Genomic DNA, 27,455 nt, shown 5'->3' on the forward strand with positions numbered 1-27,455 from the left:
ATATACCAGTAAATCTTAAATTCAGAATTGTCTTGTTATCATATCACGCTAGTTTGTTCATTGAAACCGAAACGTCCGGTTTTGAGCCCGTCAGTGAAGGTAACGCCAACTTCGTGATTGACAGGCTCTTAACCAATCGTTCGAAGTGGGAGGGACTTCAGTACTTCGTGGCAATCTGTTTCCGGAATTCACTAAACACACACACACACACACACGTGTGAGTAAAGCTGGCGTTTCATGCTGTTGGTACTCTTCTGAATCTCACAAGACACAGGTAAGCTGTAAACAATGATGGCTTGGAGCGGCTTCGTTTTTGCACAATTTACACAAACGTCTAGATGAGCACTGTTGGTAGCAGTGGTCGCATTAGCTAGCGATGTTAGCTAGCGTGTTATCAGGTGACCGTGCGGTCGTTTTAGCGGCTCTGCTAAACTTTTATACAATGCTTTCTGAGTTGTGAGCAAGTACTTTGTTTATGTCTTTCAGAGCCACTTTCAAGCTTCGATTCCTAAGGAAGTGTCTGCAGGTGTTTGGCATCTGGGAGACAAGGAGTGTGAACCACATCCACAGCTCTCTTCATCAGTAAGTCAGAAATAATGTTGTAGGCCTTTTATGTTACAAGATGTAGTTATAGAGTAACTAGATAATATTAAGTTCACAGGGAAGTTTCCACAATTTTGCATAAAAAATAAAAATAAAATAAAGGCTTGGTATTCATTTATCTACTTTAGTTTTTTATATAATAATAAAGGAGTAATTTTAGCACAAATTTTATTTCAAGTCAAAGTTAATTTATATATTTAATTTTACCACAGTTGAGCAAAGTGCTTAAAAAAATCAGTTCAAATGAATACTAATTCTACTGCCACAATATAAACATGTAACTTGTGAGGAAAATAATATAAATCCATAATCTTACCAGCATTAAATTAATCTGCATGCACAATTTAATTTGGCTGAAACACTTCAAACATCAGGGTTTGGCCTTCTTTTCGGGAAAAGGTTTCAGATTATTTGTCTTTTTTTCCGTCTCAAATGTAACTCCAAACAAATACAAATTATCCCTGCACTCATGTTCACTTCATTTGTCTGTCTACTCGCCGTTATGTTGTATAGTTTCTTCTTATAATATGTCTGCACTCATGCTCTTTAACTTATGTCAATACTGTCCATTTACTACTCTGTTTTTGCACATTTACATTTAATCTTCCATATTTAATCTTCCTATTTAAGACTAGTAATGCTTAGTGAAATCCTGGTTGTATATATTCACATTCTTATTTTTGATATCTTTTAGTACTTATTTACTTTGTAGTTAATATTATATTATGTTTAGATTTGCTAACATTGTGTTTTTTTACTCATATTGTGTGTTTGGATAACCTGCAGCTGTAACGCCACAATTTCCCAGTTTGGGATCAATGAAGTAATTCTATTCTATTCTATTGTCATTGCTATTCCTGCAGGTACCAATGATGGTTTCCTACTAATGCAAGTCAGCAGAACTAGCTCTGATCTGGTGGACAGTAATTCCCTAAAACATTCTCTGTTGGTCTTAAGATACTTACATAATGTGTTGCATATACATATGGGCTATGGCGGGCCAAGCATCAAAACAAGAGTTGGATGATACAGTTTAGCATCAAGATCAGACTTCCCCCTTTTTAGAGTAGTGAAGAACAGTTGAACTTAACAAGCAAATACATTGTCATTGGCCGCTTTCATCGGAAAGACTGAAATGGCATGCCATCGATTAACCGTAAACATTTTAAGATAAGGTACTTGATTCAATTTTTGTGTTACACATCAACAAAGATCTCAGCTCTCCATTGTCTCCTCTCTAATGAAAACATGACATCACCAGGGTTACGTTCTTAAACTCAATACATGCCTTTCCAGAGCTGCAATTGCAATTATTCACAAATGCATCGACAGTGGGATATCTTCTTTTTGTGTGTAAAATTGGTGTCCCTTTTTAGATGTAATTTGTTTAAACAGTTTTGGTTTCCCTGTTGTCACAGGTTGGTCCTGATGGCCGACCCAGAGCCTGTGCCGGTTCCTGCTCAGGTCAGAGAAAAGAGGGGCTGTCCTGAAGATGAAGACAAAGAAATACCATCAAAGAAACTCAGAGTTGAGAAGGATAGCAAGAATGGAGGCCCTCCCCACCCAGACGAGGAGGAAGAGCCTGAGGGCGGAGCCAGTGATGGAGAAGAGCAGGGTGAGACCTTTGCTGATATGATGAAGCATGGACTCACTGAACTGGATGTAGGCATCCTGAAGTATGTCAGTGACCACGAGGGCTTCTCAGGGATCCTGAAGGAAAGGTACGTCCTCCAGAGTCAGTAAACAGTTGGCACAATTCATTCAAAGTAATTCAGATGTGGGTTTTTAACATTTATTTTTTGTGTTCTCAGATATTCTGATTTTGTGGTACATGAAATCAACAAACAAGGCAAGATAGTGCATTTAGATGACCTCTCCATCCCTGCAGAGGCTGAAGTAAGACAATTGATTTAGCATCCTTCAACCACCACTGTAACATTGTCCTGCTGTTCATGTTTCCAATTTGGCTAGATTGTTCTTTAACTTGACGTTAAGGAATTTTCAGTCAGCATTTAAAATGCAGTTATTATTTTTTGCAAAACCCTGTAACTGTGATATTAGTGTGTTTAGCCAAACAGATATTTATATAAAATAGAGGTGTAACAGTACACAGAAGTTATGCTTCAGTTTGAAACCCCGGTTGTTATGCCAGTAATGGACAGGGATGATGGACAGGCTTATGTGCACACGAGATAGGACATTGTACAAATTCTTCAGCACTTATAAATACTTGAAGCCCGGGTACTCTACCACTGCATGTGCACGCAAAGCCTTATGTTTTAGCTTCGGTAGTGCCTTTAAACCTTTCAAATGATTTAAAGATGCAGGCGGGTCTTTTAGCTTCGCTGTGTCATCCTGCTTTATAACTCATCCTCTTCTTGTGGTTTGTTGCGTCTGCTTCTTCATCTGAGGTCGGCGAACAGTTACAAGCATTACCGCCATCTAGATTGTGGTGTGGACACTGCCATGTGCGATTGCCCTTTTTCCTTAATAAGACATACGACTTGTCATAAGACTGTATGATCCAAACTGTGTCATCTCTACCGTGACGGTTCAGGACAAATACATATACTGTTGCACCCCTAATGGAGACCATTGTAGGAATTAAGTTACACATCTTCTAATGTAATCTTAGTATTTGATTGAAATCCCATCCTCTATTTAGCCGATCAGTTTGTACCCTCTAATGTTTTTGTTAATGTCTTTGAATTCACATCTTGTAAAAAAGGAAGTCCCCGAGGTTGAAGAGCAGCCAAAAGACTATGATGTGCTGACTGAAGAGCAGAAGAAGCAGCTTGGGGAGCTTCAGCTCTTCAAGAATAAAGAGACTGAAGTCTCTATCGAGGTGAGTTTACACTTCCTGTATTCATCACGTCACCTTTAGGTGGGGGTATGCATTTCTGGTGAAAGATTTTTGAGCTCAACAGCGACACAGATGCACTGCAGCTTTTTATTAGTTCAGTGAACACACTAAATGCACAGCTCATATCAGGAGAGGTTGTACCCCCAATCATTTACCAAACCTTTATTACTCTTCAGGAGTCTTACATGATGTCCTTACTCCTATCTCAAAATGTGTAGGTGGTCGACGATACAAAGGAGAAGCGTACGCTGGTCCACAAAGCCATCAAGACTCAGTTTCCTGGTCTGGAGACGAAGACAGAAGAGAAGGAAGGACGCAAGTTCATAGTGGCGTACCATGCTGCTGGGAAGAAAGCTCTGGCAGGTATGTGGACAGGAAACAGAACCAGTTGTCAACCTTAAACTATCCGGACAACATTCATGACAAGTAAATAAATCAAATTAACAGGAAAGGATTTTTTTTTGCATGTATACCTTCAGCTAATCTGCAGAAATGCATGTGGTACCACTTGAATTACAGAGTAGTAAAATATGATGCATGCACCAATGCATGCGCTTGTTCAAGGTGCCTGCATGATCTTTTAAACAAGCAGATTTTTTTTAGTTATGGACTGACATTATTAAGAGGAATGTTTCTGGTGTAGGTTTTAATATGATTATAATAAAAAAGGAAAAGAAAAAAATCAAAGTCGAGATAATCGGTCTCCAGCATCTCCACTCCATTCCACTCTCAGGCCCGTGCATGAAATCTCACCCCTAAAGACACGTCCCACAGTCCTTCTACATCTTTTTCTTAGTAACATTATTCTATCCTCCTTTTGCTTTTCTGTGGTGGATAGAGGTCAAAGCAACTACAGGTAAGAACTTTTTCTCCACACAGTTCAGAGAAGGTGGTTTAAACCCAGAGCAGTGGAGTAAGGTTAGGTTTTGTAATTACAAATGAAACTTGATTTCCTTCTTTCTTCCAGTGCAGGAATAGCATTTCTTATGTTGCAATTAGAATTGAAAAGTACATTTTGTTTTCTTCACAGGAAATCTTGAAGAAGTACAAAATCTTTTAAGCTAGAGGTTGAATCTTTAAAGTGGTTTTTATCGAGGAATATTCACATCATTGGGCTGCTTTATATTTGCTTAGTGTTTCAAAGCAACCTTTTTTTCTGTGTCCTTAAAAGCTCCAAGGAAACACTTCTGGCCTAAAAAACGTGGCAGTTTCTGCCACTTTGCCCTGTACAAAGAGAACAAGGACACCATGGACGCTATCAATGTGCTGTCAAAGTTCCTCAGGTCTGAATGTCATACTTGCTTTCATATGATAGACACATTGACAGCCTGGTTGCTTAATGAAATGTAATTGCTGTAATCATGTCTTTCTAGGCTTAGGCCCAACATGTTTTCGTACATGGGAACCAAGGACAAGAGAGCCATCACCGTGCAGGAGATAGCAGTGCTCAAGTGAGTAATTAACTACTTTAATCAGTTTACATTTATTTAATGTCTGTGGATGATCCATGAATAGGCGGTTGTGTAAATGTTGCATTGGGTCGATTGGAGGTGATTTTGGGGTTACAGATGGTCTCTGTTGGATCAGGGTGATGCAATAGATCTGTTATTAACTTTTCTCTGTCCTGTCAGGATCACAGCAGAGAGGTTGGGTCACCTCAACAAGTGCCTCATGAACCTCAAGCTGGGAAACTTTTGCTACAAAAACCACCCTCTAAAGCTGGGGGAGCTGCAGGGGAACCACTTCACCATAGTCATCAGGTCAGTGTATAGTACTGTAATGATGTTACACTTAACTTGGAGACCCTCAAAAAACTGAAACCCACCCACCATTATCTCAGAAAGCTGAGCCTAAGAGAGGGGGTCGGTAGTGTCGTGGTTAGTGCATGCGCCCCACGTATGGAGGCATTAGTCCTCCAAACGCGCTGCCCGGGTTCGAATCAGACCTGTGGCTCCTTTTCATGTCATTCCCCCGTTGTTTCTCTCTTTGATTTCCAACTCTACCCACTGTCCCAAGTCTACAATAAAAGCTCCATAAAGTTCATCAAATCAAGTGCCGCTTGTACAATAATGTATGCAGTTTATACAACATGATAAAATGTTATGTTAGACAAATCAAGTCCACCTAAACCCAACCTTTAGCCCAGATAATCCCAATTCTCTAATCGAAGGTAACCAGATCCTTCACAGTGCAATGTCTGCTCTTGTCATCAGTTTGTTAAGTATTCTGTATTCTGTGAATCTCAGGAACATCTCAGGTACAGATGAGCAGGTCCAACAGGCCCTGACATCCCTCAAGCAGACAGGATTTATTAACTACTACGGCATGCAGCGATTTGGCACCACAGCTGTTCCTACACAACAGGTTGGCAGGTAAGGTCGTGACCTGGTGGTACTGTCATTTATCATGACTTGGCAAAACCTATAAAAGGATGGGGGAAATTCACGTTTTTGCTTCATGCATATGTTCTGGGGCAGGGCGATCCTGAGGAATGACTGGAAGGAGGTGGTGGATTTAATTCTGAAGCCTCGTCCAGGAGGTAATTCTTTTTTAATACATTACGGCTTTCTTCCACCTGTTCGAGTGCTTGAAATTGTTTTGGTTTTTTTAACCTTTCTCAATTTTTCCTGTTCTAAATTAGCGGAGAAAGAATTCCTGGTGCGCTGCAGGGAGGAGTGGGCGAAGACTCAGGACCCCGAGGCAGCCCTGAAAAAGCTGCCCAACAAGCGCTGTGTGGAGGGGCAGCTGCTGAGAGGCCTGTCCATGTACGGCAAGAAGGATATCGTCACTGCTTTTGGACTGGTTGGTGTTTTGACAATGATGCTAAAACATTAATGAGATGAGACATACAAAACTTTAAGCAGTAATGCTGCTCTTAGACTCATTTCAAACTGCAGGAGGACAAAACCCAAATCTATTTGTTTTAAACCAGTATGTATAGACACAACACATTGACTCAACTTTTCAATTTGGATAAGGGCCACTTAAATGCGAGGTCAAAAATCAGATACTCTGGATAAACACCATGTTCAATAACAACTTACTATATATATATCCAAAGAGACAGGTCTGATGAGTTGTGTTTTTTTTTTTGTTTTTTTTTCAGATCCCTCGTAACAACCGTCTGATGTACATCCACAGCTACCAGAGCGTGGTGTGGAACACCATGGTGAGCCGCAGAATCGAAGCCTTCGGCCTCAAGGCTGTGGAAGGAGACCTGATGCTCAAAGGAAGTTAGTAGTTCAAGCTCATTTTCTCAGCAAACGAATGGTGAATACTACATGACTAGTTTGATGTTTTGGATGTTTTTGAACAGATATATAACATGTTAGTGACTAAATAAACACAAACATATCATCCAGTCAATCGATGACAACCAAGATTAAGTTGAAGAAGCTAAAGATGTATTTAATCCATGTACTTTTTACACAGATGGCCCCTTTAGAGTGTCCCTCAAACAATCTTTCAGCGTCAGGTTGTTAGAACATAATCGCTCTGTTCTGATGGTTGTCTCTGTTGTCTTCATGAAGCCGCAGCACACGTGCTGTCTGCAGAGGAGGCTGAGAGTCACTCCATCCATGACATTGTGATGCCACTTCCTGGGTTTGATGTCATCTACCCTACACATCATGGTAAGGAGTGACACTGTAAGGATCTGAGGTTGATTTATCTGCAGTTCACATTTAAAAAAAAAAAAAAAAAAATTGCTATGAAAAATAACACCAGTGGTTTCAACAAAAATGTTTGAGACCATTACATCACTTTTAACACATGCAAAGACACCAAGGTTCCTTTTTTTTTTTTTTTTTAGCTAAATCAGCTTTTTTGATTTGAACTAAAAGTTCAGTGAAGGAAAACTCAAGTCATGTAAAATGGTTTGTTAAGGTGACATTTTTTCCACGTAGAACTTTTCTCTTTGTCTGTCAGTGGGTAAAGGGTACAGAGAGCTGCTCACTGCAGACGGTTTGGACATCGACAACATGAGACACAAAGTGAAGGACTACTCCCTGGCCGGAGCCTACAGACGAGTCCTCATCAGACCCAGTGATGTCAGCTGGTAAGCAGCCAATTAAAACGTAGCTTAGTATTTCTTAATATGCTGTATGTATATGTATAAAGCCCTTGCTTGTGGTATCCCATTCTTATTTTCATACAAAAGCTGTTATTGTGTGCTTCAGTTATATTGACTTTTTTAATCTTAGTTCCTCTATATACCTCACGGTAGCGTCTCTAACCATCTCTGACTCTGTGGTGCGTCTGTCCGTTTTCTTCAGGGAGGTAATTCAGTACGACGACCCGAAGATCTCTCTGGTGCATAGCGATTTTGAGAAACTGGAGAATAAACCTGCCCCTGTCTTCAACACAGGTAAGTTCCCTCTAAAGTGGTCTGAAGAACAGAATCAAGCTGCATTTGGAAAGAAATCCTCCCAAAGTGAATCATACTTCACAAGACAAATCTGCTGTTGTGGGACTGGACATAACTATCAGTAAGAGGCAGTTGTAACACAAAAACATTAGAAGAAGAAGATAATATACTTTATTAATCCTGCGAGGGGAAATTCAATTTTACACTCTGGCACACAGGCTGAAATACACAAAAGTGCACAAACAGGATCCTATGGACATGCATTTATGGAGAGATGTCAGAGTGAGGGGGGGGGGCTGCCCACAGCGAGCACTCCTGAGCTGGTGGAGGTTCAGTGCCTTGCTCAAGGGTACCTTGGTAGTGAGTGAGTGAGTTCCACTGTGCTGTAGATTTGTTCAACTGAATGTAACAAACATTTGGTCTCAAAGTAGATTTTATATTCTGTTCGAATTCTAAAATATAGACTGACTGTCATGTTGCTGTTTATTTAGTTTTATTTTTAAGGTTTACTTTGGGGCTTTTTATGCCCTTTTATTTACAGACATGACAGTGGATAGAGTCAGAAATCGGGGAGAGAGAAAGTGGGGAATGACATGCAGGAAAGGAGCCACAGGTTGGAGGACTATAGCCTCTGTACATGGGGCATGTTCACTAACCACTTGGCTACAGACACTCCATGTTCACTGTTTTTAGTTTGTTTTATACAAGGGGGAAAAAAACTTCACATCAGTTTGATCTAGCATACGTAGCACAGAGTAAAGTCTCATTGGTTGTAAATTTGCCTCCTTTTGTACACACACACGCACACTAACGGTCTCTCTCTCTCTCTCTCCTCCATCAGAGGGGAAGTATCGAGCTCTGCGGATGGAGTTCTCCCTTCCTCCCTCCACCTACGCGACCATGGCAATCAGAGAGGTCCTGAAGCTGGACACGAGCATCAAGAAACAAACACAGCTCAACACAACCTGGTTCAACTGACACCTCCAACACATTCTGGTCTGTAACAGAGTGCTGCTGCAGGCTGTGTCTGCAGCCTGTGTCCACTGTGGCTACTTACTGTTGTGAGTGTTTAGTGTGTTGCTGTAAGGTGTGTGTTTGTGCGAGAGAGCAGTTTCGGTTCTGTGTGAACCAAAAATCATTTCTTTGAAGTACAAAGAGCAACGATTGACTATTACTGAACTTTTTCTTTTTATGTTTTAATGCTTTTACCTGCTCTTGTGTATTTTTATGCTGCAATGACTCACTCAGCATATTTTGTCAATGATTTTAAGTCAGTGGTTCCCAAACCTTTTCTTCCATCCCCACCTTTGACAGATGAAAATAGTTTCAAGCCGGCCCCCCACCCCCACCCCTCACCATACACATCAACATATTGACATACTCTCGAAACACTGTCAGTCAATGCTCTTTGAATAGAGAATAGAGAACAGCAACTTCAGTGTGTGACAACAGACAATAGATTCCAATAAAAGAGGAAGCAATCAAAAGTGATGCTGTAACATGAAACTTCACAATATGTGGCGTCTCGAGTAGATTCATTTTCTGCCTTGTGTTCACCTGGAAGTCCTCTCCCAAAACTTGCCATGCTTTGCTAGCTGTGAAAAACGGTGTGCATTGTTTTTGTTAAGCCTTGCCCCCCCCCCCCGACCTCCCCCGTGCCCCACTTTGGGAATCATTGATTTAAGTGAACCATGTGTCAGCACAAGATGCTGACCATGCCCTGTTTGTACAAAATTGGTTTTTCCTTTTTTTTTATCTCTGAGCTGAAGGTGTGTCATGATCAAAAAGAAAATTCAAAGAGAGAAATAAAACATGATGAGTTTAGTTTTATTGTCTGTCTTTAATCAAGTTCTGATTTTTCTGTGTGATGAGGGTTTTTATTTATCGTTGGACGGTCTGTTGAAGCCTTATCTCTTACAGTTAGTTTTTCACAACAGAAAATTTTAAGGTTACATCTGTTCAACGAGAAGGCATAAGCTACACCATATGGCATACCCTGTTTTCATGGTATCTACAAATACTTACTTATTAATATACATTGTCTCCCTCTGCTGGCCATCAGAGCTAATAGTGGATCTAATTAAGGATTTGAAGCCTGAGTCTTATACATCAAAAGACACTCTGAGCTGACCATCTGTCTATGATAAAATGTTAGCAGGCTGGCAGCATACAGTCAGCTTCTCTAACATGTGGTTACTACGGTAATGTCTTTCACCCTGGCACAATGGCAACGTTGGATCATTTCATTGTTTTTCTGCTTTCATACAGTATGTAGCATGTATGACCTGCTCTATCTGATGATTGATTGGGATCTTTATTCAAACAGGTTGATAAGATACAAGGAAAGCTGAATAAAATCTGAAAAGTCAACCTAAACAATAATATAGACTGCTATAATTGACACAAAGCAAAGAGTACATATTCAACAAGGAGGAGGATGAAGTTTACACTTAATTCCTACTGCACATCTACTTTTCAACAACTTTAACATGATTTTGTCAATAGTAGAGGAAAGAAACACATAAATATTACATAAAGTTAACAAGCCATTGTCTCTTTACTTCATCATCAATCAATCATAATGTTTCTTTTTCTGTACAATTTTTTTTTACCACATGAAGTTTTATGTACTTAGCTTGACTGATGTTTGTTACAGATCCACCTCACAGCCTTTTTATATACTTACTTACATTGTTGTGGGATCATAGGATTTATTTAGCTTCAAATATCCTCTTTAATTACAAAACAATATTTGCATGCAATTTTGAACAAATACATGTCTTGCCTTATCGAAGCACAAGCAAAAATATTCTAATTCCTGACATATAATAATGAAAATATTTGTATGGGGTTGTAATCCAATTTATTTAGCTTTTATAGTTCAGCTCTCAACAGTTTGTGGTCCAAGTCTTAACCAAACGGGGTACCATAAGGGTACCAGATTAGGGAGATTGACAAATTAATACTTTAAAATGAATAAAAACATAAATACAAAAAAACGATTCTGGTTTCTGGACACAAATTCCTGGAAATTCAATATCAAGTTGTATTATTTAGTGGTAATAAAAAGTCAGAAGGTTGAAATTGGCCCAGCTTGTCGTGCTGTGCTCTGCAGTGCTACACTTCAGAGGCTGTTCTGTATGTGTGAATGTAAAACCGCTGATTTAATCAGTGTGTGTTGAACAAAAGGCCCTCAGAGGCACGAGAAGTCCTGTCCCATGAGATAAAGCAAATGAAGAGTACAACTATGGCTTTTCATAGTATGTTAATGCTTACCAAAGCTCCTCAATGTACCTTAACAGACAACTTTATTACATGTGGGGACAATTTGACAGGTTTTACTGAAGATGCAAAGAGTTTGACTTTACTTAGTTTACAAGTCTTTGCCACCGAGCAACATAACGGAACTGAATCTAGTGGTTTAAAGGTAGTGTTCATATTGCCTTATATCTTCAGAAAAATGCAAATTTAGCATATTGTGTATATTGTGTCAGCGTTAATATGGGAAAAGATGAGTCCAAATTTAAAAATGGGACTTACCTATGTTGTCTATTCACTTAATCTAACAATTTAACATGATTTTGATGTAAAGAAAACAAGCCTTCAAACGTTGATTTTTCTTTTTGCATAAAGGAAAACACATTTTGGCATGTGGACATAAAGTTATATTCAGCAAAAGAAACTACACGTTTAAATAAATTGATACAAATGTAGACTGAATTTAATAATTAGTTCTTATTAAGCAAGTAAGAAAGAATATTAAGGATAACTGACTCTGCTGTGTGTATTAATCTAAACCAAAGGATCATCTGAGATCATCTCCCTTCTTCTTTAAGAAGGGTGCAGGGCACAGTTGTCATAAAAGACCTGGAAATTACTGTCAACATAAGTCACCTTCTTCAGGAAGTCCTCCAGCTGCTGCACCGTCATCTCTTGAACGTTATTTCTCTCCCTGTCGTTTAGACCGTAGGCTGCGAACGCTGGAAACTTGGAGCGCTCAGAGTAAGGTGCATTGCGGTCATAGTCAACGCAGCAGTAGGCCGACCAGAGATAGGTGGGGATGCCCAGGCGGTTGATGTTGTGTCGGCGGATTGTGTGCCCGGAGATGGTGACCCCCGTGACCATGTATGCGGTGCCCCGGCAGTAGTTGTTGAGGCGCCTTCGGATGGTGTGCTCGTGGTTTTTCCAGGGGCCAATGTTGAAATCTCGGACCCGAGGGACAACGTTTGTCAGAGTGTAGGTGGATGCCTTGTCATCAGGGCTGGCCTGGTGCTCATCCGGATTCAGCTGGCCGCGCTCGAAGATGACACTGTCGGAGTAGTCGTCGAGCACGGCCTGAGCATCCTCGAAACTGTGGTGAAGGTTTTCTGCGGGAAGCTGCTGCATCTCTCTGGAGCCTGATGCTGTGGAGAGCTTTCAGAAGAAACAAGGTTTGAGGAGATAATAAAGTCAACGCTGAAATCCAAAATCAAACAATAAAAAAACTTTTTTTTTCCCCAAATGATGGAGAGATAGAAACTCCAATAGCCTTCTTCGCCCCTTACCTGCGGCTCATACATCCATGGTACATCGACCTTCTTGAAGCCGTCCGAGCGCTTGAAGGTGTACGCAGAATAAACGGGGATGTGGTTCAAAGTGTCGTACAAGGTGACAAATCGTGGGTTTCCTGCATAGTACTGGCAGATCTTCTTAGAAGCCTTCTCCTCCAGCCCTCGAGGCAGTGTGCCCATGTAGAGGAACTGTTTACACTCTGGTGAGATGTTTTCCTGCACCTCTGCCGCCGCCATCACAACGATAAGAAGACAGATGAGCGTTTGATCTGTTCTGGGGACGATCATGACGAAAACCTGCAGAAATGTCTTCACCGTGCATTCAGTCCCTCTGAAATGTCATCGTCCTGTGTGGCTCCTCTGTGCTTCATACCGTGCAGCAGTCATATTATGCAAAATCTTATCTTTTTTCCCTCGCCACGTAGCCAAACTAAGTGGATCGCCAAAGTTATGAGGTCAGAAGATCAGGGAACCATGAATGTTTCGGCATGTTTTTTTTTTTTTTTCAAACAGCTTTCTGATCAATTGTTCAAGTAGCCTTTTCGTGCCTGTGACGCTCATCTACAGCTCTCTTGTCAATAAAACTATTGTATTTACTTTTCCTTTCTTTTGTAAAGCTTTACATTGTGTCTGTGTGTGTGTGCACGTGCGCGCGCGTGTGTGTGTGTGTGTGTGAGAGAGTGTGTGTGAGTGTGTATTTGTGTGTCTTCACCACCGTGTTGTCTTGAGAGAAAGGACTGTGGAATGTTCGAGGAAGATGTCGTTTCCATAACAACAGGCTGATGACAGCATGACCCTTCTACCCCTGTGGAAACAAACACTTCCTGTTTACTATTTGAACATCTTCCATGTTTACACGGGGACCTATTACTGGCATACAGTATCTTTTTATTCATCTGTCCGACTATTGAATGTGTAGGTTTACACGTAGCCCAATGGAGAGAGCACAGAAGGACTTCAAATGACAGAAAAACATAAACCAAATTGTCTCTTTAACTCCATCCGCTGAAAGGTAAAGTCGCAGAAGTGTTATCACTGTAACATCTTCTATAATACCTTTTTTTTTTTTTTTTTAAATCTCAGGCATAGGGTTGATGCACCGCCTGTGAACTGTAATGTCTACATTTCAAATCCCAATAGTCCCTTTAAAGATACATGTGCTTTGGCTTCCAGCCGATACTTCACACCCATCTGATGCTCAATTATTAATCTGTATGTCTCTGTATGTAGAAGAGACTGGGATCCTTCTTTTATGTGCACGCCAACAACAACAACGGCATAAACAAGGCCTCCTTAACATTGTAAAGAAAGATGCACAAACACAAATGAAAGTTAATGTTTTAACAAGTTGGAGGGAAACAAGTTATTCTTGACCAAGTCGACACAAAATTAAATTAAATTCTTTGGCATGATAGTTTTGAGGGTGCTTGATTTAGTTGGTTGAGTTATATTTTGCAGTGCCACAGCAGCCCCTTGATACACTATAATAGAGAGATAATGCAAATATCCTTTGAGCATGGAGGCATAGCAGGCATTAATATAAACTCAAAACAGCTCCCTCATGCAACGTTGTACGGTTCCTTCCTTATTATGGTTGGCTGTAATGTGTATGGCAGTCCTGCTAGCTGCACTATTTCTGCCTGTTAATGCATATTGAAGTGTCGCAAAGAAAATCTGTGAAAAAAAAATGGTGCAGACCATGTGCAGGTGATAGAAATAACTCTTCAAGGAGCGGCCGATATCCTCGTGGCTATGTCACACGGCTCATGTACAAAGGCTGTAGTATTCATCGCATCACCGGGGGGGGGGGGGGATCTTTGCTGCATGTAAAAAAAATCAAATAAAAAAAACTCTTATGCCTTAAAGAGTTGACTGACATGAACAAGTAACAGAAATACCATAACGGACAGGAAAATGTACTCCACTTGGATTCTCATGACAACAGAAGACAGATTGATTTGTTATTTATATTGTTGTATAATAAGTGTGCCTTTCTATGTTATGTAGTTTACTGGATTCAAACAAAAATGAGTACATTACATGTAAAGGCCCATCTAGGGACAAGAGTTGAAAATGAGCAAAATCATTAACTGTCAGTGTAACGCATATGTGTCATGCTCTTTAATGTAACAATGTCAAACTGCATTGTTCTCATCAAATTTTAAATAAAACAAAGCAGAAAATTCTTGTTTATTAGTCGGTGCAACATATGACAACATTTTATGCACTTTCCTTAAATTACAGCCTCATTGTGGTTAGGCTAACACAGCTGTGAGTTTGGATCTGATGTCATGTCAAATGTGTTGTATTGTTCCTTCATACCACATGTTCAAACAGAGTAAAGGTTTTGTGCCCTTTTTTAATCGATTCACACATAAGGTTGCCTCACATACATTCACTCTTCTGTTCTAATGGTCTCACTGTGAATGTGAGGGCTGTTGGTTGTCGTTTGCACTCCGTGTGGTTTGTTACATTTGACATCTGCGCACACTGTGTGTTTGAACACGTGAGACAAAGAGGAGAAAGAGTGTGTTTGTGTGTGCATGCATTTGTGTACTGTATGTGCATTTGGATTTGTTGTGTCTGTGAATAGAGAATATAAGGAACAGTTCGGGACAGAGGGGCGGGGGTGGGGGGGGTCTGTTTGTGTGTCTCGGGTTTGTGTGTCTCGGGTTTGTGTGTGTTTGTGCACGGGGGAAGGATGGGTGGTGTTATTGTGTCTCATGGGAGGTGTGTGTGTGTGTTTGTGCTGAAGGGGGGGGGGGGGGGGACTGTTTGCAGGTCTCGTAACTCACTGCTGGGGTGGTCCAGTTTTGAGAACAAGGGGATTGAGGGTGTGTGTATACATCAGTGTGTGCATGTGTGTGCACGCGTGAGTGAGTGAGTGCATGTGTGTGTGTGGAGGAGAGTGCTATATATTTGGATTTAAGAGAAAGACACACCTTCTTCAGCTGGGACAGTGGAGATGTAGAGATTGAGGGAGACGACTCAGAGAGAAAGTGAAATGAAGGAAGACAGAGGATTCATTTCATCACACTGTTCGTCACATCTCAGAAAAGGATTTCTTTCAAGCTGATGTAATAGCCTGAGGTAAGTAACTTTGTGAGTTTCATTAGGATTCCTCTCAGGAGTACTGAGACCCTCATTTAGGAAAGCAAGGACGCAATGCAACATATATACACATCATAAAATCTTAAAGACTGTTATACATATTAACAGTATTATTTCAAGATTTGAAGCAAATCTAAGTGCAGAAAAAACACAAACAAAAGATTCACATTCTACATTATTAGCCTTCAAAATATTTTTTTATAAATTCGTCAGTGCCCTTCAGAGGTTTACTGTTTGACAGACACATTGTAGTTCTTAGTACATTTTAAAGAGCCTTGTTTGTCTAGTTGTGTTTTCCATTCAGGACCTTTCCTCTTGTACGTTTATGTTATTCTGCACTGAGCTGCTCAGAGAGATGCTTTGCTTTATGTGGGTTTTTTTTTTGTGGGTTTTTTTGCACAATGGCAATAAAGGCTTGAATCTTGTTTCTATTTACATTTGAGAAATGACGGTCTTTAAGGACTAAAGTGTCGAAAAGACGTAAAAAACAGTAAGCCAAAGTGTTTAAAATACCCTAGAAAATGGGGCATAAAATGTATCTTCAGTCTCAGATTTGAATTTCATCTGGTTAAGAGCAAAGTCTCTTCTTTACTTTTATGCTTCAGTGTTTCATTGCTTAGCCTTGCTGTACAGTCTTTGCATTTCACTCCTCAACTGTATGAGCATGTGACAAAGATCTTCAATTTCAAATTGGAGACATATTTGTGCACAAAGTTTTAAGTATGAGCTTGTTTAAAAACCCTGAAATTCACATTGACTAACAATTTACATACACCTCAGACATTTTGAAGTTGTTTGTTGAATGTTGTCAACATTCCCAAGCAGATAAGTCAAAATTCCTGACTAAACACCTGAAATAAGATGTGTGTGGCTTAACTCTACCTTGTTATTAGAAGCTGTGCATGTACGGTAATTACTCTTTTTGTGCCTGTTGCAAAAGTTAAAGGATCTTACTATGTTGAATTACTTTTTCAGACCCTCCAATTCAAAGGACCAAGGACAAAGGGAAAGGAAACAGAGGATTTGTCCACTTCAATTCTGGCCTTAACTTCAACATATAAAACATTTCTACCACTGAGAGAGTTTTGCTTCAAGAAATCATATCTACCAAGTGTCACCAAATATTGGAACCTTGAGAGATTTAAATGCTTGGTGATTTTCTGTAGACATCAAGGAGATGGACCCCCAAATGTCAGACCTCCTCGCCTCCCCGTCTCCTTCTCCCTCTCCCTTCTTCCACTGTGACTACAGCGACTGGTCTCCTTCCTTCTCCATCATCCCCTCTGTCTACCTACTAGCCTTTCTGGTTGGTTCCCTTGGAAACGGCCTGGTGCTGTGGGCCTACTTGGACAAAGCTGAGGGGAGGGGAGCGAGATCAGGAGGACGGTTCTGTTGCACCCGTCAGTTGGACGTGAACAGCTCTGGAAGATGTGAGCACAATTCTCATCCAGAGAAAAGCAAGGAAAACTGCAGATCTTCTTCAGGAAAAAGCTGCAGAGCCTCTTCTCACTCCTCCTCCACCTCCTCCTCCTCTTATCCTCCCTCCACCCCTCGTCCCTCCCGCTCCCTGACAGACTCTCTAATAGCCAGCTTAGCCTTGGCTGACCTCTGCTTTCTCGTGACCCTCCCTCTGTGGGCCGCCTACACAGCGCTGGGCTACCACTGGCCTTTTGGGCAACCGCTCTGCCAAATAAGCAGCTTCCTCACCGCCCTCAACATGTACGCCAGCGTGTTCAGTCTGAGCATGCTCAGTGTGGAGCGCTACTGGGTTTTGACTGGACGCCGGCACTCCAGCCACCATCACCCGCGGCAGAGCTGCCCCAGCAGGGCTCTGTGGATACTTGGAGGGGTGTGGGTGCTGGCTGGGGTTTTGGCACTTCCTGGTTTGCTGCTGCGCTCTGTCAAGGAGGTGGAGCTACACTCTGAATATGAGGATGATTGGCAGCTAGAAGAGAGCCTTCCTACTGACTCTGCATCAGTCTTCCTCTCCTGTCAGATGGACTACTCCATGCTGATTGGAGCAGAGATGGAGGAGACGGACAGAGACAGGGTGGAGATGATGTGGGTGGCAGCTTTGAGTCTTAAATCCACTCTAATTGGCTTCCTGCTTCCCCTGGTCATCCTGCTGGTTTGCTACTGCTCCTTAGCCCGGCTCCTCAGCAGGCATTTTGGACGGGGTCCTCGCCCTGACCGCAGGCGTCAGCGGAGACTCCTGAGGGTCATCGTCTCTTTGGTGCTGGCTTTCTTCCTGTGCTGGCTTCCCCTGCATGTTAACAAGTCTGTCTCCATGCTGCTTGAGTTCGGCTTTGTCCCTTACTCCTGCTCTTTAGATCAGATTCTACTGGCTGCTCAACCATACGTTACCTGTTTAGCTTATCTTAACTCCTGCCTCAACCCTCTCCTGTATGCGGCCTGTGACCCGACATTCAGGAAGAGATGCAGAGGAGCTCTGCTCATGATGTGCAGGAGAGGTGGAGAGGGGAGAGAGGGAAAGAAGGAGGAAGGAGAGGAAGGGAAAGAGGAAAGGAGTTCAGCTTTTCCCACAAGAACTCAGGAGGAGACAGCAAGGACGGAGGGAGAGGAGGAGAGGGAAGGGGTGGATGGGCCGCATGAATGAGGGCTTGAACATTTGAATATAATCTTGTAAATAAAGCATTATTCAATGGGATATTTCAGTGTTGCTGAAACAATAAACAAAAACTGTATTCCAAAGAGGCCTAACATTTTTGCACAATATTTTTGGGGGGTCTGCAACTTTGAAAAATGAAGATTCATGAGGTCAATGTCATGGACATCATTTCCGACTTCTACATTTTTTTCCCACAGGAAAGAGATGCCACCACTGACTTAAAGATATTTGAGCCCAGACATGGTCACTGGGCCAGACCAAATGTTGTCCTGTCATCTGATCTGTTTGTTTTGTTTATGAAAGTTTACACTGAGCTGTTAAAGATTTAGCTGCACTGTTTTCTATTAAAGTAAAGATGATAAAAGCTTGTGTTTGTCTTGTAATCGTTTAAAAATATAGTTCATCTATAAACTTGACCACGTTTAAATAGCTCTTTATTTTGTTCATCAAGTTCACATTTTATCTTTTAATCTGAAGACTAAGGGGTTAGGCAGGAGTTCAAAGAAAGTACATGATTTGTCAACATTCTTATTGTATGTATTGAATAAGAATATAAAGATGCAAGATGAAAAGTGTCTTTGTGCATCTATATGTAACGTTAAGTGCTAGATTAGTCACGTAAAAACATTTGATTTATAGCCTATTATTTAAATAAAAAATAGCAAATCAGTTTGTACTTTTAGCAAAACAAATGTTTTCCAGAGCGATGATTTAAACATTTTTTTTTTTGCATTTTTTTTCTTTAAGAAACACAAGTGTGCAGAACTTAAATTCCTTCAGGTGTCTTTAGTAGACGCGAGCGCCTGACTCCGTCCAGCAGGTGGCGCGCCGGCACCATTGAACAGTTTAACAACCTTCATAACACTCGCAGAAGAGTCCTTTGATTTTTACCCTCCGTGTTTACCTTTACAGTTTAGCATGCTTTTTGTGTAGCATATGAAGTGCGCTCTTTGTACGCTTTTTGTACCCGTCTGTCAAAGTCCACGTTTTATTACAGTAGGCTAATTAACTTTTAGATTGCCCTTCGATATACTTTGCACAGAAAAGTTCACCAACACGCTGCAGCTTGACTGAAATAATGAAGATGGGGACAGCACTAATTCACGATGAGGAGATGACCAAGTATAAACTGCTCTGGGTTGAGTAAGTCTGGCGCGTCTCAAGAATTATTATTATAATTATAATTATTTCAACTCACTCTGCTTTTGGTGTTGCTCGCACGCTGACGTAATCAGGCCATTACAAGGTAACATCCTGTAATGTAACTTTATTAAAGCTTGAATGTAATAATTCAACTTAAGTTGTGGTACAACAATTTTAACAGATATGCATGAGTAAATAGTTCATTTGGACTGCATAGAAACGTATTCACCGAGCTGTCTGGAAGTTAACACGGTTCAGTAATATATTTACAGTCTGTGGTAGGAACTGAAGTTACTGTCTCGTGTAGCTAGTCGGGACAGTGAGCTGGGAGCACTAACAGTGTTGGCCTAATATTTACATGGAAAAGCTGTGTACCCCCATTCTCTCACAGCTGAATTTGTTTCCTTTTTATTATGAAAACGCACTTGTCACAGTCAATTTTAGTTTCATTTATTCTCCATTTAAAGTTTGTTGTTTGCTGAATGGCTTCTAATACATCTACTGTGCATAAAGATCAGAACAATATCAGTTTTCATTCATTAAGATACAGATTTGGAGCACTGCTCAAATCATTTGACACACATTTTTGAAATTTAAACCAAACACACCCGTGCCATCCTCCTGAACAAATCATCATTTTTAACGTTTTCTTTTATTTTTAATCCTCAGCCCGGCTTGTAAGATTGAAGTGCCTGAGCGTCTGACAGTGACTTATGAAGCTTTGATCCAGAACGGTCTGACTGATCGCTGCGTCTCTGTACCCGTCCGAGAGGCGACTGATGCAGACATCCTGCTGGTTCACAGGTCAGGCATGACGCCAACAAAGGGCCCTCGTCTGGTTTACTCACTTTCTACCTCTAGATTAGCCTGATGGAGATAAAGCCACTCAGCTACGTGTACTTTGCTGCGCCCAACAGCGAGGAGTACTTAGAGGCAGTGAAGAAGACCCCCTACATGACCTTGGAGGATCTGAAAGAGTTCACCCTGCAGTATGGTGACGTCTACTTCCACCCAGTTAGTCCAACATATAAAATAAGTACTGGCTAGATTGTCAGCTGTTATTATTATCTTGTATTTGTTCTTTCAGAGGTGGTAAGAGTACTCTGCTTGTGGCTAACCATTTCTCTGTCTCGTGTCTTGTCCTAGAACATCTATCACTGTGCCAAGCTGGCTGCAGGGGCTGCACTGCAGCTTGTGGACAGTGTAATGACAGGAAAGGTGAGGAATGGCATGGCTCTGGTCAGGTGAGGTTCGCCAGTGAGACACAGCTCTCCTCATACCTTTCTCCGATCCTACAATGAGTGTGCACGAGTCTCTCTTTGTTGTGAAGAAGATTCATTTGATCATATTGTTAAATTCCAGTTCTGGACGTCCATGAATTGGTTTCTAATTTGATCATATTGCTGACGTTCTGGTTTGTGTCAAGTGTAAAGACGACATGATTAATGGATCGGTCTAACGCTGTATTGTTGTTAACAGACCACCGGGACATCACAGTATGCGAAGCGCTGCCAACGGATTCTGTGTGTTCAATAATGTGGCCATAGCAGCTCGATATGCCAAGCAAAAATATGGGTTGAAAAGGTAACATGACATATATTGTATTTGTTTGTTTGTTTTCAGAACTCACTCTATCGGTTTTACCACAAAACGTGCTTCTATTGATGTGTTTATATATTCCAGGGTTTTAATAGTTGACTGGGATGTACATCATGGTCAAGGGGTGCAGTACTGTTTTGAAGACGATCCCAGGTGAGTCCAAATGGAAGCATCCTGAGTGTGACATGTGGGCTTTTCTTCAGCCGTCTGAAATCTGAAGACTATGTCCGTGTATCCTCGTCAGTGTGCTCTACTTCTCCTGGCACCGCTATGAGCATCAGAAATTCTGGCCTCAGCTGAGAGAATCGGACTACGACAGTGTTGGGAAAGACAAAGGGGCTGGATTCAATATCAATGTGCCCTGGAATCAGGTACGTGTCCACAGACAAAACTTGAAATGATTGAGGATCGCTTTTTATTTTTTTTATTTGCTAGGCTGACTATGAGGAAAAAAATGAAAATAAGGGGGAAATAAATGGCTTTAATATAATTGTTATTACATTAAAATGACTACACTGTATTTGAAATAGTCAAATTATCTATTGACTTATTAAAGAACGTTATGAATATTATTATTAAATTATTATTTTCATGATTTAACAGAAAAATCTTTTACTCTTTGGCTTTCATGCCTTCATTTTAGATAGGACAGAAGACATCATAGGATACAAGGGAGAGAGAAAAGTGCATTGAGAGCAGGAGAGGAGCCGAGGGGTCTCAGTCGAACCGGGGATGCCCGTTTCGAAGGGCTCTGCTAGTCCCAACAAAGACCCCCTTAAGATCTTTTTAAAGAGATTTTAAAGTCACATCCACTGGTAAAAAGCAACTTCTCCTGGTTGCAATGGGACAAACCAGATAGCATCCTTATGCTTCACGTCTGTGATGTTAAACGATATAATCAATTATCATTTTTGGGGCTGAGTCAGCGTCGATCAACTTATCTTTCCAGCACTGATCTCACATTTAACTTGTGAGTTTTTGTTTTCGTTGAAGTTTCTTAATGATAAGAACTCATTGTCATATTTCAGGTGGGAATGAAAAACAGCGACTATCTTTCTCTCTTCTGTCACGTTCTTCTGCCGGTCGCGTACGAGGTGAGCCGTTTGGAAAACCTCACATTTCGCTAAACAGATGAGGATGTGCAGGAGATCATTTATTGTGAGTATTTCTTTGTCACAGTTTTGCCCAGACCTGGTCCTGGTGTGTGCAGGCTTTGACTCAGCCATTGGTGACCCAGAGGTATGAAACATAAATAACCATGTTTTCAGTCTTTATTTTCATCTTAACGCTCAGTGGCTGCTTGAACAGGTACATCTCTAGAATCAGTAACAATTAAACCCAACAGCTCTGCCATAATTCTGAACTCTTACCAAGTCTTTTAGGGATCCATACAAGTATTACTTGCATTGTGACGTCTGTATATTTAGCAGCTCTGTTTGTCTCTGTTATTGTCTAACATTGTCTATTCATTACGTATATCAGGGAGGCAACACCCTCCAGTGCAATACAGTTTAGCACAACATCAACACTAAAACATAAGCTTTAATAAACAGTGGAATCAAAAGTTGACTTTATGTCAGAGCAGTTTATATGATTGGAATAATGTATGCAGGGTTTTTTACATACCGTGTAGTGGATACCGAGTGTATGTAGCAACATATGCATGTGCACATAGTATTTTTGCCATTATTGGGATATTATGAGACAAACTGGCTTTATTGGTGGATCAAATTGACATTTTTATTTCCAGGGTAAAATGTGTGCTACCCCAGACGTCTTTGCCCACCTCACTCACCTGCTGATGAACCTGGCAGGAGGGAAACTGTGCGCTGTTCTGGAGGTAAAGCGACGCAATACGTAATGTACTACATCATCAGCACAAACATATGACACCACCTCATCCACTCTTCTTTGAATTTCAACAGGAGGAAACAATCATGTGTTTATCAAGGTTTTATTGTGTGAATGTGTTCCAGGGAGGATACAACTTGACGTCCCTCCCTCAGTCTGTGTGTCAGACAGTTCAGACTTTGCTTGGAGATCCTGCGCCTCGACCTGCAAATCTCGACGGTCCCTGTGAAAGGTGTGTCCTCCCATCAGTCAAATGTCCTGACTTGTATCTGACGTTATCCAGTACATGTGCATGTGTTGATAACTGTACTTCATTGTTCTCTCCTCAGTGCGCTCGAGTCCCTTCACTGTGTCCGATCAGCTCACAGGCAGTACTGGTCCTCCCTCAAACATGCAGGTAATGATGATGAAATCTGAGCCACTTATTAAAGGTACTAAGTAAATCAACGAACCACAACACAGAGTTCAACAAAAAGCACTGAACTGGAATCAACATCTAATTCTAAGAGGGAAATTTGCTTTGTTTTTTTTGTTTTTTTTTAGCAAGAGTTAACTCGCTTGCCAACGTAGACAAATCACAAGCTACAGTAGCCACAAACTGTCATCAGTGGAAAATGTCAGATGTCCTCAAAGCTCCACAGTAATGATCTAGCTGGTAAAATTGCGAGCATGATGCCTGCAAATAATAATGCCACAAAGCAGCCGTTAGCGTGACACTTTTCTGAACCGGCTACAAGTTCTGTGCTCTGTGTAAACGATGTTACTTTAGGACAACAATAAATGTGTCAATAGTATACAGCACAGGTTTATAAAATGTGTGTAAACAAAACCATGCCTGTAAAACTCATTAAGTCTTGTGTCGTGTCTCGTAACTGTTTAAGCAGACACAGGAGGATGCTGGCTCAAGCCTCAGAGTTGTATGCGCAGGCAAGAGGATGTTGACTCATAGTTAGCTCTAAAGACCCCTGTTTCATTTCTAACAACAGTTTTCTCCAAAGTACACCTTTTCTTTTAGAATAGTTGTATTAAAACTCTTTTACACTGTTGGAGCTGCAACAGATAGTAAAAATCAAACTTAAAAGTTATTGAATTGTCTTTCTACACATTCTTCTTTGTCAAAAAAAAAAAAGACACCTATATTACCCATGATGCAACACTTTAGGTCTCAGATTTCAATATGTTTTTTCCAGAGAGACGGCGATTACCTTTACTTGCACTGCCTTTAAAACATGTGTTACCCTTTTCTCCAGCCGATCTACCCACCTCTGATATCAGCACAAAGCGCAAAAAATTAGCAGAAGAAGAAGAAGAAAAGTCGGAGAATGGAGAAGAGGAGACAAGTGAAGAGGTGTGGCCTGAGCCTCTGAAACGTGTCCCTCCTCCGATCCGCACAGCTGTAGTCCTACCTGATGGTGTAACCTGCCCAGACGGATGTAAGCACTTCAGCTCTTTAGAGGATCCCAACCAAGAACGTGTCAACAAACTCAGGTGTGGAGCTGAGGCTAGATTGTTGTGGCATTGTTATAGACTTTATTACTTGTTATTGACACAGGAAGAGTTTATTTTTTTGGAGGGTTAGGGTTTGATTTATTCAAATAATACTCAAAGTTATCAAATCTTTTCACATGAATGTGTTTTTCCATTTAATTAGAGAGACTTTGCTCAAAGCAGAAGCTGACAGCGTTGCTCTAGCAACCCTCTCCAGTCTTATTGCCCTCGTAGAGAAGATGGAGAAGAATGAGGTACAGTCTGGATATCATGCCTGCTGTGTTTTTCCCGATTAGATGTGATTGTAGATACAGGTTCTTTTTTCCTTTGCTGACCTGCCTGCATGAGCTGCAAGCTGATGTCATTATGTTTAATGACTTCTCCTCAGATCTGCAATGGCTTGGCTCTGGTCGCCGATGTGTCCATGGCGATGATGTGTCTTGTCCAGCATGCTGCAACTGCCCCACACAGCCGGTATAACAATATGGATCTAGTTCATATGGTCATTACTGAGGTACAAGAGTTACCTTGTATGAAGACAGCCTGTATTACTTTCAATGGAGGAAAACATTCACACTTAAAGAATTAAATTAAAACTGTTGTGTGTGATAAATATAAAGCTCAATGTAATGCCAGGAGATTGTTAGCTTAGCCTAGCATGAAGACTTGGAAAAGGTAGCCTCAGTCCTACCAGAGGCAAATAAAGTACGTCTATAGGCACGTTTTAGGGTCAGTTAATTATCATACTATACGTGCTGGCGTGTGAAAAATGACAGATTAGTGTTTGGCATGGGTGAGTGTGCAGGACAATTTGTTTCAGCAGAGAGCAGTTACTTCATAATTGCAAAACTGCCCTTAAACACAACCCTCCCTGTAAAACTTCATATTTACATTAACTAATTACATTTAGTCAACTTTTGACCGAGGTCTTTAAGCTAAGCTAATTAGCTACTGGCTGTAGCTTCATGTTGATATGAAAAACCTGAGTGTGGTACTGCGCTTTTTAAGTATTCCTTAGAAATAAAGCCAATAACCCTCAATTTAGAACAATTTCTTTACACAGCTAAACATGTATAAGCTGTGTGTGTGTGTGTGTGTGTGTGTGTGTGTGTGTGTGTGTGTGTGTGTGTGTGTGTGTGTGTGTGTGTGTGTGTGTGTGTGTGTGTGTGTGTGTGTGTGTGTGTGTGTGTGTGTGTGTGTGTGTGTGTGTGTGTGTGTGTGTGTGTGTGTGTGTGTGTGTGTGTGTGTGTGTGTGTGTGTGTGTGTGCTTTAGTTTTTCTGTTTATTCAAGTTTAATTTGTGGTTTTGTTGTTGGATTTTCTTGTTAGTGCAGTAAACTAATGAATGTTTTTCCGAAAGGTTAAGATTCTTTTTTTTTTGGGGCTAACATCTTGATTTGGTCAGGGCAGCTGAAGAGAGACAGGAAATGTGGGGAGTGAGAATGGGGGATGCTGGTTCCAAATAGTGTCAGGATAAGGAGTTGAACCTGAGACCAGTGCGAGACCAGGCCTGCTTTACCAAAACTTCACATGTTTTATAAATGATTATTTAATTGTCAAGAGTTCAGTCTGATTTGAAACCCCTCTCTCCTCATGCAGGGTTCTTGTTGTGTGTGTTGGGGATGAAGTCGTCCCGAGTCTCGACACAGACGACGGGTGATCAGAACTATTTGTTTTCCCCGAATTACACTTTCTGATCAAAACTTGTCACCTTTTGTGCTAATAAGCAAAGACGTGTGTCTGCAACATTTTTGACAGAAATCTTTCCATCTTTAGGAAAACACTCCTGGTTCAGTTTAGCAACAAAGAATCGGACAAACAGAAAAGCAAATATCACATCAATGTGTGCCTAAAGAAGGTAGTGTATGTGTTACTGTATTATAAGTGACAGAGGACTTGTCTGCATGTGGTGCTGCACATCATCACACTGTTTTATTGTCTTTCTCTGTTATAGTATAATGACAAAGTCCACATATCAAGATCTGCTCATAAGATTGTGTAGTTTTACTGTCACTTATTTATTATATATATATTATATGAATACATTTTAGTGATAATATTTTCAGTGAGATGATTTTAAGTTTGGCCTCTATAGCCTTGTGGTCCATTTAATTGAAGGTAATAAACACAGACCTGAGTGTTAATAATATACTTTGTAATATTTCATTAAATACATAATATAGTTTTTTTTAATCATAGTGTTATGGTTTGTTAAAGGTGATGTGTTTTTGTTTCGGGAATGTGTTGAACTGTTGTCCTTCTGCAGGGTTGCAGCGACGCGTTGGGGTTCACACAGGCTGTGCTGAGCCTCCTTCTGCCTCTGGGATACGAGTACGACCCTAGTCTGGTTCTGTTGGTGCGGATGTCAGATAGCGGTGTGTGTGACAATATGTGGCAGCAGCTAACAGGCCTGCTGCTGGGCCTGGCACAAGGACGGACACTCGTACTCATGCAGGTAAACGCCATCCCAATCCTTGATATACTGCATGTATTCATCTCTGCATATGTTTTTTCTTTGAGGTTTAAATGGCATTCTTTGTCTCTTTAGGAAGCTGAAAAGGCTTGGGTTGGACTCACAGCTTCCTCTCTCCTTGGGGATGCTGCACCCTCTCTACGGCAGCTTGATGCTCCTTTGCCTGAGGATGTGGAGGCATTGGAGAGGCTGAGACACCGACTGCATGCAGATTGGAAGCTTCTGCAGACTACAGGTGAACACGCAGACGCAATACTAATTAACACGGCACATCATCAGACATACTCACAGTTCCCCCCGATAACTGCATCATGCTAACTGTCATTTTTTGTCTCCCAAAAGCAGCACCAGATACAGGACGAGGTGACGCACCCTGAAAGTGATCGTGCTCCATTCAAATTCTGTAGATTTTGACGGATTTAATTGTCTAAAGAGACGTTTTATTAAACAAATTGAGCCATGAAATCACATGTTGTGTGTCTTTGTGTTTTTCAGTTACAAAATTGGTTACTGATTCATTTTCTTTTCGTTTGTTTTCGCTCCACTTGTGTTTACAGTTGTTTAGTTTAATTATTGACACATCATATTGTTTAAACTCTCTTTTTTTTTTTAAAACTCCTCCTAAAATTGCGTGACAATAAACGACTAAAAGTACCTCAAATTTGCACCAAGGTACAGTAGGTCTACTTTATTAAATGTTCCCACTACTGCATTCAATGAGATTATAATGTTTTTTAATCCATAATTATAATGTTATAATTTAAATATACTTTCATTGAC

General features: G+C 40.9%; 4 protein-coding genes across 7 annotated transcripts; 3 read left to right on the plus strand and 1 right to left on the minus strand.

Annotated features, from left to right (window-relative positions):
• The first annotated feature begins 152 nt into the window (after window positions 1-152).
• pus7 (pseudouridine synthase 7) lies at window positions 153-9,656 on the plus strand. 2 transcript variants are annotated; one of them, XM_065957016.1, is made up of 18 exons: window positions 153-274; window positions 487-582; window positions 2,022-2,324; window positions 2,415-2,499; window positions 3,332-3,448; window positions 3,685-3,829; window positions 4,305-4,322; window positions 4,638-4,749; window positions 4,840-4,917; window positions 5,098-5,226; window positions 5,713-5,838; window positions 5,944-6,005; window positions 6,108-6,268; window positions 6,573-6,699; window positions 6,997-7,098; window positions 7,394-7,523; window positions 7,741-7,832; window positions 8,674-9,656. In XM_065957016.1, exons 3-18 carry the CDS (start codon window positions 2,032-2,034, stop codon window positions 8,808-8,810), a joined length of 1,914 nt encoding a protein of 637 aa, XP_065813088.1. In that variant the 5' UTR covers window positions 153-274; window positions 487-582; window positions 2,022-2,031; the 3' UTR covers window positions 8,811-9,656. The 2 variants fall into 2 exon arrangements, with proteins under 2 accessions (XP_065813088.1, XP_029135546.2); XM_029279713.2 differs by lacking the exon at window positions 4,305-4,322.
• LOC109993102 (endonuclease domain-containing 1 protein-like) lies at window positions 9,653-13,415 on the minus strand. The gene is made up of 2 exons (XM_020645899.3): window positions 12,377-13,415; window positions 9,653-12,245 (listed from the first exon to the last, which is right to left on the minus strand). The coding sequence occupies exons 1-2, from the start codon at window positions 12,668-12,670 to the stop codon at window positions 11,664-11,666; spliced, it is 876 nt and encodes a 291-aa protein (XP_020501555.1). The 5' UTR covers window positions 12,671-13,415; the 3' UTR covers window positions 9,653-11,663.
• Window positions 13,416-15,220: 1,805 nt separating this feature from the next.
• On the plus strand, window positions 15,221-18,489 carry aplnr2 (apelin receptor 2). The gene is made up of 2 exons (XM_020645891.3): window positions 15,221-15,472; window positions 16,469-18,489. The coding sequence occupies exon 2, from the start codon at window positions 16,671-16,673 to the stop codon at window positions 18,108-18,110; it is 1,440 nt and encodes a 479-aa protein (XP_020501547.2). The 5' UTR covers window positions 15,221-15,472; window positions 16,469-16,670; the 3' UTR covers window positions 18,111-18,489.
• A 492-nt stretch (window positions 18,490-18,981) lies between these two features.
• On the plus strand, window positions 18,982-27,145 carry hdac10 (histone deacetylase 10). 3 transcript variants are annotated; one of them, XM_020645905.3, is made up of 20 exons: window positions 18,982-19,265; window positions 19,935-20,069; window positions 20,183-20,279; window positions 20,412-20,509; window positions 20,745-20,849; window positions 20,949-21,017; window positions 21,109-21,235; window positions 21,893-21,958; window positions 22,044-22,103; window positions 22,615-22,704; window positions 22,841-22,947; window positions 23,045-23,112; window positions 23,966-24,203; window positions 24,367-24,457; window positions 24,592-24,677; window positions 25,802-25,858; window positions 25,979-26,060; window positions 26,469-26,657; window positions 26,751-26,910; window positions 27,018-27,145. In XM_020645905.3, the coding sequence occupies exons 1-20, from the start codon at window positions 19,201-19,203 to the stop codon at window positions 27,050-27,052; spliced, it is 2,025 nt and encodes a 674-aa protein (XP_020501561.2). In that variant the 5' UTR covers window positions 18,982-19,200; the 3' UTR covers window positions 27,053-27,145. The 3 variants fall into 3 exon arrangements, with proteins under 3 accessions (XP_020501561.2, XP_065813089.1, XP_065813090.1); XM_065957017.1 differs by having other exon boundaries at window positions 18,983-19,265; window positions 27,021-27,145; XM_065957018.1 differs by having other exon boundaries at window positions 19,256-19,368; window positions 19,935-20,279.
• Window positions 27,146-27,455: the final 310 nt, after the last annotated feature.

The sequence above is a fragment of the Labrus bergylta genome, chromosome 7 (assembly GCF_963930695.1).
Source record: "Labrus bergylta chromosome 7, fLabBer1.1, whole genome shotgun sequence".
Taxonomy (NCBI): domain Eukaryota; kingdom Metazoa; phylum Chordata; class Actinopteri; order Labriformes; family Labridae; genus Labrus; species Labrus bergylta.